We start from the raw sequence: 9,315 nt of genomic DNA on the forward strand, positions 1-9,315 counted from the left end.
GTCGTTTTTTTACTTTTACGTATATCCTAATTTGAGTGTTTAGTGGAGAATCAATGATAAGCGAACTCATAGAGGCTTTTACTGGAGACCAGGGTCTTGATACCATGGGGTTTCCTCTCCTCCATAAAGAGAAGATTTTCAACGAGTGGGAATCCCAGAAAAGGCATGTTGTTTGTATTCAAGATCCAAGTCACCATAGCCTTTATACAGAGACAGGGACGTTGAAGAAAGGCTCCGAAATTCTTCCTACGTTGCGATGTGCTCGAGGATCAACATCTTTGGAGTCATTTCACTTACACCTTGCCAGATTTATCCCAGGTAAATGAATTATTTTTAAATATAATCCTATAATAAGAAATAATTTTATTTGCTTAAACTATTTGTTATTTTTGAAATGAATTGTTTTTGCATACATCTATTATTACACTTGTATTGTAAAGAATAGTTCTTTTCTTTAAAAATAGGTTCCACTGCGTCAGACGTCTTGTTTCAAGCATACCTTCTTGACGGTATTGTGAGATGGAATGAAGACCGTGCTAGACAGACTGTCAAAGACTACATGCCAGGACCTTCAAGCTACAGTGGAATTCTTAGGCATGCTGCCAACGACATAAGCCACAAAGTCCTACATAAGAAAATCATACCAGAATATCAACCACCTAGGAAATATACAGGTGAGCTGATTGGTGTGGAGTACTTGTATGATCAGACTGGCAGGGCCTTGCAGGAGTTCTCCTTGGATCCAGATTCTTTAGACAGTGACCAGGTAGAGACCCAGCTTGATGCCATTGATGACCAGATTGATGAGGGTTTTGAGGAGGTAGAGGTGGAGGACATGACAGTCCCGCTTGTCGATGTTGAGCAGTTGTCCGACAGCAATCAACCACAGACTAGAGCTCCCGGTGAGTCAAAGATTTATGGACCTAGCCCATCTACCTCAGCTTCTACTTCATCTTCAATAACTGACGACTCATCGAAGGGAACCAATTCAAGTATAGACCCTGATGATGTAAGTTGTATTTTCTTTATATGATACAATGTATTGCATTATTGAAATGAGGAATATCTTTGCATATTGTTACACTTAAGCGCGAGGTCTCACTTATCTCATTATGTTATTTTACAGGAAACACTTGATCAAGACAACATTCCCGGCTATGACAGAGTAGAGACATTGGCAGAATACCTTTTCAGCATAAGGGAGCAGGTTCAGTCCCTGACTAACAAACAGGCCAAGCATGTGGTACATCTGTGGAATGATCTCTACGAATTTGACAAACAAGGGTCGAGGTTATCTCCCCGCTTTCAATCATCATTACAGAAGGGAAGATTTCGATCGACACGTAAAACAGCAGTCACTCCAGGAATTGACAGTGCTAAAAGGTATACTTAAATTCTCAAGCTGATTTATCTCTTCATTTAGTAGTAAAATAAATATTATTAATTTGTGATGTAATTAAAGTAAATGTTTATTTCTTATAAATGCTTTCAGTCAATAATTATTAATTTAGTGCCTTCATACTGGTTATTAACATAATATATGCCATTCTTTCAGATGTTTCTTAGGCTCGGGTTCAGGACCAGCTCAGTGGCCAGATGCCAACAGGTACATGAAGGTTCTGATCACCAAGCTCCTTTCAGCAGTACAGTCTCCAATCAAACTCAAGTCCAAGACAATTCAGAGGTATTCTGTTGTGTGTCAACTTTACAAGGACATTCGAAGGAAAATAGTGGAGAACTCCTTTATCATGGACAACACGAACATCATGCTTCTTGAAATCAACCAGAAAACTCTTGGTACTTTTGACCAGAAGAAGACTGCTGCCGAAGGTATTCGCATTCTCGAGCAAGGTATTTCTTTACCCCTGCCACCAATGACTGCTACAAGGACACTCCCCCCTCTACGACCAAAGCCTTTGCCAATGCTTAAAGCTCCCATTCCTCCATCTCATGCGCACGAATTTGTTCTTCCCCCTATTACGGCTGGAACTGGTGGAGCTAGGAAACCAGTCACGAAAAGGCCTGTTGAGAAACTATCTCCAACTTTTGTTTCCCAGTATCCAGACCTGCCAAAAAGCACACTTTGGTACCAAAGGAAGCAACTACAGAAGAAAACGGCAGGAGAATGTGTTAGGCTAAACACTAGAAGAAGACCAACACAAGCCTACACATGCAAGAAGTGTGGCAAGGTCAGATCCAATCAGACTCACAAGCAGTTTTCAGGATACTGGTGGTGTGAAGAGACATCTACAGAGACAGAGTCTGATTGGAGGGAGAGGTGTAGGCAGCTTACAGCTCAAAAAAAGTCAAAGACTGAGTGACAATTAATAATTGTTAGCATTATTTATAAATTTCAAACACTCAGCTGTATTTATTTCTTAAAAAAATGCAAAAACAGTTATTCTGATATATTTGGCTATTTAATAGTATTTATTTCCACTTTCAAATTGACAAATTTCTTCCTACACTTCTTCTAATGCTGCCGTGACTTTCTACAAAGAGGAGCACTTACAGAAGCTGAGAGGTAACCCTCTTATTTTTCAGGACCGTCCGGTCCACATGGTTGCATTGGGCAAACAAATCTTGAAGTTAAGACTACATTGGCTGCCATTGTATTTTAACGATGCCGTTGTGCATAATCTTTTAGGTTCTTACGGCAAAGTTCTTGATGTAAAGAGATTATCCTTTTTTAGTAAAGGAGTAAGAATTGAGAATGGAATAAGGGAGGTTACCCTAGAGGTAACCGAGGTGGAGAGGCAGTCCATCCCTCATTTACTGAAGTTTGAGGATGGTCTTGCTGTGTTGATAACTATATTTGGTAGACCACCCTTATGCTTGAGATGTTCGCAAGTGGGGCATCTCCAACGTAACTGTGTGAGATCATATTCTAATGCTACTAGTAGAACTTTTCAGTCCAAAACGGGTGAGGAGAGTGTTGCCAAGGAAACACCAAAGAAGACGACGGAGGTACAAGTTGATAAGACGAATGACAACAAACGAACGGACGATTCAGAGGATGGAGAAGGTTCCAAGGCGGATATTTCAGCTGATTTTGAAAGCGAGAGTGATGTTGACAATGACGATGATGTTATGGAAGATGGAAAGGAGGCGAGAGGTGAGAAAAGAATAATTAATGGTAATTCGTCTGAGGTGGAAGACGACTCGTTTCGAGAGGTTTTCCCCCCTCAGAAAAGGAGAGGGTCCTGGAGTTCTCGGGGGTCGCCGACTAAAAAGGGCGACGTACCCCCGATAACTACCCAGAACACCTTTAGTGTGTTGGATGGGTTAACGCCCATCGACACGCCAGACTGTGTCTGATTCTTTTTCGCTCATGTTTATCAAAATGGTTAACAGATATGATAATCTTTTGCATTTGAAATCTTCCTCTTATTGTTTAAATGCCATTTATAGCCTTTTTACTATTAACCCGCTCACTAGTCAATATTGTGGCCATATATTTAAGTCTGAAAAACGACCATCACACCAACTCTGGTTTCACTTCATAGTCACGAATAAATCTTTCGCCTTTTACTAAAGATTTCCGTGCAGTGGAACAAACAATGAGTCAATGAGACTTATTTCTGATGTTCCTGTAATAAGGGATTAATAAATTACATCTACACCATTATCAGCATTGAACTCAATAGCAAAATGGCATAATTATCACTAGAGTGCTGTTGTAGAAATTAAGTCTGTTTCTGTCTGGTTTGTTTATGTAATCACATGTGGTGTGCTTTATATGCCTATTCATACATTAACTAATCCACTAATATAGCATTGCATTTATCTTCCCTTTCTTTCAGGTGTATGCTAAAGAGAATGCCAACTGCTCGCAGAGTTGCCTGAGTTGATATGCCTGTCATTACACGGTCGCCAGTAGGCACAATTAAAGGAAAATAATATATTACAATAATAATAATGTGACAAAAAATATGGAACGCTTCACGAATTTGCGTGTCATCCTTGCGCCCGCAGGCGACAAGCTGATCTTCGAGGTAAAAAGTCCAAGAAACTTAGAACAATCCAATCATCTCATTGGTCAATCGTTCCATGTTTAGACCCAAGTGTTCCAACTTTCCAATGTTTTTATCCAATCATTTAACTACTCACACAATCATTGACCACTTCTCCCAGCTCAATTATCCGCCATCTTGAATTCTACACAGAATGTCTCGGATTATATTTTTGGCGCAATCGTCATAATTAACTCAATTCGACATACTTCATCAATTATAGATTCTCGGATAAAGGTTTGTCTTTTCATATTCACCGTCTCAAGCACCTGCACTTGCCTTATAAGGCCGTTACATGTCTCAATCCGGCGTTCAATTTTCACGCTATATTCCATGTTTTTCTTTATCTAGGTCAAATCGGCAATATTTTCAAACCATTCAAAATCACTTGTTCAGTGCATTTTTCTATTATTTCTGCTTTTATTCATTGTGATATAATTATATTAAAGTTCTGCAAGGACTAATTTACTTATATACGGATTATTCTACTCGTAATTGGAATTCGCAAATAATTCCGCGAAAACTGTTGACATTCTGCAGTTTTCTTTTAAAGTAAGTTTACTTTCCATTTCTTGTGCAATTTGCTATGCTTGTATTATAATTATGTTAAAATAAATTGAAATTTAATTGCTCGTGTGTCATAGACTGTTGGAATAGGCCTGTGCAGCATAATCGAAAGTGAAAGTAGAATTAAAGCACTAACACATATTTATTGATAAATAACTCCTCTATTGTTTTAGTGTGTAAAATATCTGGTCAAATTATACCGGATTATATCATCAATTAATGCATTACATCTATGTGTGATCCTGAAAATTCACACTAAATCATCTATTGGCAGCTAGGCTTGAATATGAACAGGGTGCCTAGAGTAAATATGACAGGCACTTGGGAGGTCATCTTCAAGTGTTCAAACATGGCCAAGGGGTTGCTGAAGAGTTCCGTGAGAGAGGGCGCCTACCCCAACACACCACTAGGAGACACCAAAAAGCAATTACTTTATTCATATAGTAACAGACAAACTGTATGTGTTATTGTTTTCCTTTAGATTTCAGCCCCCACTATATTTTTTTATGTCAACAATAAATAAAACTCACCACAGTCAGAGTGTGATGACAATGATATTTTCCTTATTTAGTCATATTTTTAGTAAAAAGCTCCTTCCGGAATTATGTTTTGCAAAAAATATGCATGTTTTTTAGTTATTTTGATGGATTATACTCTCTGTGAGAGTTAATAAAGGTGATTTCTGGTTTAATTCAGATCTACTTGGAAAGTTTCCCAGCTGGAAGGCGTGCATTGCAGCAAAAATGCAGAGAATTAGAGGAAAGACATGCTTCAAAGTTAAAGAAGAAGATTTCTCCAGTAAAAACAGCCAAATTAGTGGATAGTAACCTGCCACCTCACATTGTAGCTAAACGCTTGTCAAAGATAGCTTCTCCATCTAAAGTCAAACCAAATGTTTCAGGTAATTATCATTAATACCGGTATTTGAAATATTATTGAAATGTGCAATTGTTTACATTTTTATAGCATTTTGAAATTTTTTTTAATGATATGTTGTGTACATTTTCAGTCGCTGTGAAATCTTCCTCGCCATCTTCTGACATTGAAGATGCTGAACTGCTTGAAATCGGTAATACAATAGAGTCAACACTGGATCCCGAACAGTCAACATCCGAAAATAACCAGAAGTGTACCCAGCCGTTGTCATCTCCTCTTAAAGAACCGGTAACTATAAAGACGTTGTCTCAGCTGAGGTCAATTTTTTCAGTGCAGCCAGGTATGTATATATTTTAAACTGTATTTTTTTTGCGTTTACTCTTATTAAGACAAATTTTTGTCCAGATGCTTCCCAGTTATTGATTTTAATTGTAAATAAACATTCTATGGCACAATATCATTTCTTTGGGGGACTGACCAACTTAATTAGTATGTTAGTTAAAAGTTTTTAGCTATTACAAATTGGAAAGATACTTAAAATCTGCTACTGATAATATATGTTGATTAAAAAATTTTTTTTTAAATTATTATTAGGGATGCAGACAATGCTAATTTAAATGGTTAATTAATGCCTTTAGCTCACTGATAATTTTAACACAAAGATTTCAAGATGTTGTAAACTAAAAAATAGCCATACTAATCATTGATATTTAACTGTGAGTTAAGTTTATAACTTATATTTTCCTGGAATGAAACCATTTTCAAGTACAGATATCATTATTTATATCTTTCGGTATACCGCAAGGTGTTATGTTACAGTTAATATTATTGCAAAAATATAGATCTACAATAGTTTATATTTGAACAAACAAATTTTATTTTGAGCATTTACGTGATATTTCGTGATTTTAGAAAATCCCAAGCCTGATGGTTGGCGTGACACATTGGCATTAGCAGACCATGCCTGGATTTCCAAGGCGCTATTTAGGTACCCGGCTAAGAGTATGGCGGAGAAGAAGATTGAGCTAAAGACGGACAATCTTCAACTTTGGATGTATCCACCTCAGCCGTCTCTCACATACACACAGAAACCTCGAGTGGATAGGTACTTCAGTACCCGTCTGTTAGTCTGGATGCCGAAAAGACTGTGGAAGGTACAGCTGGTTTGTCTTAATACCGACTGCCGTAGAAGACAGCTTACGCATGCAGGTCTCTACCCAAGAGTAGGACAAGTTCTAGATATCTGTGACTATTACATACTTGCTACAGAATATCTAGAGTGTCTTACTTGCGGAAAGAAATATATTGGGTGGAGCCAGACTATCCTAAGCCAGCTTGATATTGGTCATCGCTACCATCAAGTCTGAAAAACGACAATCAGACCAACTCTGGTTTCACTTCATACCCAGGAATAAATCCTTCGCCGTAGTTAAAGATTATGGCAGCTATTGTTCAACTACGTTCTATCTCAAAGACGCATTTTAATGCAGGTGCAGTCAATCGGACGGTGAAGGTGACAGCAAGAGGGCTCAGTATGGTGGATATTTTTAAGATGCTGAACAGTGCGGGTATTGCTGAGAAGGATGTGGAGTCGATTTCGATGGGTAGACCAGGAGACTACGGATATGTTGTGACCTTTTTTGACGCTGGAAATGTAAACCTTCTTAGAGGTAAAGCTCTTAATTTTAATGGTAACCCCGTGCATTTAGTTGTATTGGGGAAGCAGATTGTTAAGCTGCGACTTCATTGGATGCCACTTTACATCAATGATACAGATATACATGAATTTCTGGGTGCCTATGGGAAAATTATTGACATAAAGAGGTTATCATTTTTTAATAAAGGAGTGAATATAGTAAATGGTATTAGGGAAGCTACTTTAGAAGTAACTCAGGTTGAACGTCAATCAATTCCCCATTTACTTAAATTTGAAGATGGACTGGCTATATTGATAACAATATTTGGGAGACCTCCACTTTGCTTGAGATGTTCCCAAGTAGGGCATCTTCAGAGGAATTGCGTTGATGGTTCATTTTCTAATGTTACTGCGAGAAATTTTCAGGAGAAGCGCACCCCTGCTAACCCGGATGTGACGGATGTTGGGGAGATAGGCGAGACGTCAGCTCCAATGGATGTCACGAATATTGATAAAGTCCGAGATGAAGATGAGGAGGATGGATCCAAGACGGACATTTCTGCTAACTTTGAGAGTGAGTGTGATGTGGACCACGACGATGAGGATGATGAACAAGAAGATGATATGATCTGGAGACTAGAGGGGAGAAAAGAGAAAAAGAGGGCTCTGCAACAGGTGAGGATTCTTTTAGGGAAGCTTTTCCCCCGCAAGAACGTAGAGGATCTTGGAGTTCCCGGGGTTCATCGCCTAAGTCTGACCATGTCCCTCCGGTAACAACAAGCAATTCTTTTTCTGTTCTGAATGGTCTTACTCCGAAAGATACACCAGATAATGTTGTTCATTAAAACTGTCAGTCATGGCTGTTATAATCTGACGTCTTTATACTATAAAGAAACTCAGACATATGTTTTTCTTTTCCTTTTTGAGCGTAAGATTTAGTTATGATTTTATTGTTATGTCGTTTGTAATAACATCTTTGTTATTTAAAAAAGTTGTAGTCTTAAATGTTGTTTTCAAGGCCGATAAATCTTATGTTTTAACTTTAACCTTTCATTTAAACTCTGACATTGAGATAAACACGAGCGATCTATCTGACTTAGACCACAGGTAGTTTTCTCTGTTTAAGGTGAAGATTAAACATGCGTAAACGTTTTTTTTCTCCGACAGTTACATAGGGATATCCAAATATTTCTTATTCAATCTATATGGCCCTATTGTAGGCAAAAAATGCACGAGAAAATGGCATAATTCATGTTCTTTCATAAGTTACTGAATATACAATCTATTGAATGATAGATAGATTTGACATTCTATCGCAAAGGTGCAGTCAGAAGAAAATTGGGAAGACTTTAACATTTCTGAATGTGATAACTGAATGTTATAACATTATAGTTTCGAAACTTGGGATATTTTTGTTGTTATTCCTATTGGTTCCTCATTTAAATGATGGCATAACACCGTACACAGCGCTTGGAAGCAAGACTGCTTACCGAAATATACTCTTAGACAGAAATCATGGGCGATTGCTACTTATCAAGAGTGGGCTCGTTGGAGAAACGGGCAGGTAACTTTCATTAAACGTTTTCCTTAATGCTTAAACAACACTAGGGTTCAGGATATTTATTGGTTGTTCGGCTGAAGTTGAAAATATCTTACTTGACGTATAGATTCGTTTATTTATTGTATGCTTTATATACACCCTGCATTGACTACTTTACTTCATTCATGAACTGAAAAAAATATTACAAACGTCCCTCTGAAGCCTTAAAGCATAGAATTTCCTTAGCGTTGTAAGCGCAGCCCGGTCACCGTTCGGAAACTCCAGCCCCTTCCCCACCAGTGGAATCCCCACTTCCCTAACCAGTAAATGAATGTACATCTACAGTGTCTGCTATTAAGAGTGAGCCGGGCATAATTCAGGATGCGATTATTGAAATCACAGTGCCTGAAAATATTTGCACAAAAGCCGTCGTAAAAGTTAGATACATATATAGAGTTAAATACATAGATAAACGCATTTCACGTCATTATTGCTAGTTTTTTCTTATATACAAATACAGTAATTATTCTTGTAAAATGATGAAATGTCGAAATAAATTGGTCAAAGGACTATTGCTATCTGTTTGTTTTTTTAAGAAGGGAATTACACTGTTTACTTTACAATATACATAGAAATTTTCCCCTCATAAAGCGTGCACATAACGGGTTTTTCCTTTCAGTTGA

At 37.9% G+C, this 9,315-nt stretch overlaps 2 protein-coding genes and 1 non-coding gene across 3 annotated transcripts; all 3 read left to right on the forward strand.

Moving 5' to 3' along the window:
* Positions 1-53: 53 nt before the first annotated feature.
* Positions 54-2,869, forward strand: LOC132760362 (uncharacterized). The gene is made up of 4 exons (XM_060752347.1): positions 54-318; positions 465-1,009; positions 1,127-1,383; positions 1,556-2,869. The coding sequence occupies exons 1-4, from the start codon at positions 54-56 to the stop codon at positions 2,319-2,321; spliced, it is 1,833 nt and encodes a 610-aa protein (XP_060608330.1). The 3' UTR covers positions 2,322-2,869.
* Positions 2,870-3,484: 615 nt separating this feature from the next.
* Positions 3,485-3,604, forward strand: LOC132760386 (U5 spliceosomal RNA). The gene has a single exon (XR_009629840.1). It is a non-coding gene; the product is annotated as a U5 spliceosomal RNA (small nuclear RNA).
* A 1,325-nt stretch (positions 3,605-4,929) lies between these two features.
* LOC132760375 (uncharacterized) lies at positions 4,930-6,831 on the forward strand. The gene is made up of 4 exons (XM_060752360.1): positions 4,930-5,023; positions 5,245-5,481; positions 5,590-5,796; positions 6,369-6,831. Exons 1-4 carry the CDS (start codon positions 4,930-4,932, stop codon positions 6,821-6,823), a joined length of 993 nt encoding a protein of 330 aa, XP_060608343.1. The 3' UTR covers positions 6,824-6,831.
* The last annotated feature ends 2,484 nt before the right edge of the window (positions 6,832-9,315 follow it).

This window comes from Ruditapes philippinarum, unplaced genomic scaffold (genome assembly GCF_026571515.1).
Source record: "Ruditapes philippinarum isolate M1 unplaced genomic scaffold, ASM2657151v2 ctg32_1_1_1_1, whole genome shotgun sequence".
NCBI lineage: Eukaryota > Metazoa > Mollusca > Bivalvia > Venerida > Veneridae > Ruditapes > Ruditapes philippinarum.

What these genes read in the sequence shown, in the direction of transcription:
- LOC132760362 (XM_060752347.1), top strand. Translation starts at nt 54, where the DNA reads ATGATAAGCGAACTCATAGAGGCTTTTACTGGAGACCAGGGTCTTGAT. An exon ending in CCTTGCCAGATTTATCCCAG is followed by an intron (nt 319 to 464) that starts GTAAATGAATTA and finishes CTTTAAAAATAG; the next exon opens with GTTCCACTGCGTCAGACGTC. An exon ending in CAAGTATAGACCCTGATGAT is followed by an intron (nt 1,010 to 1,126) that starts GTAAGTTGTATT and finishes GTTATTTTACAG; the next exon opens with GAAACACTTGATCAAGACAA.
- LOC132760375 (XM_060752360.1), top strand. Translation starts at nt 4,930, where the DNA reads ATGGCCAAGGGGTTGCTGAAGAGTTCCGTGAGAGAGGGCGCCTACCCC. An exon ending in GCAATTACTTTATTCATATA is followed by an intron (nt 5,024 to 5,244) that starts GTAACAGACAAA and finishes ACTCTCTGTGAG; the next exon opens with AGTTAATAAAGGTGATTTCT. An exon ending in AGTCAAACCAAATGTTTCAG is followed by an intron (nt 5,482 to 5,589) that starts GTAATTATCATT and finishes GTACATTTTCAG; the next exon opens with TCGCTGTGAAATCTTCCTCG.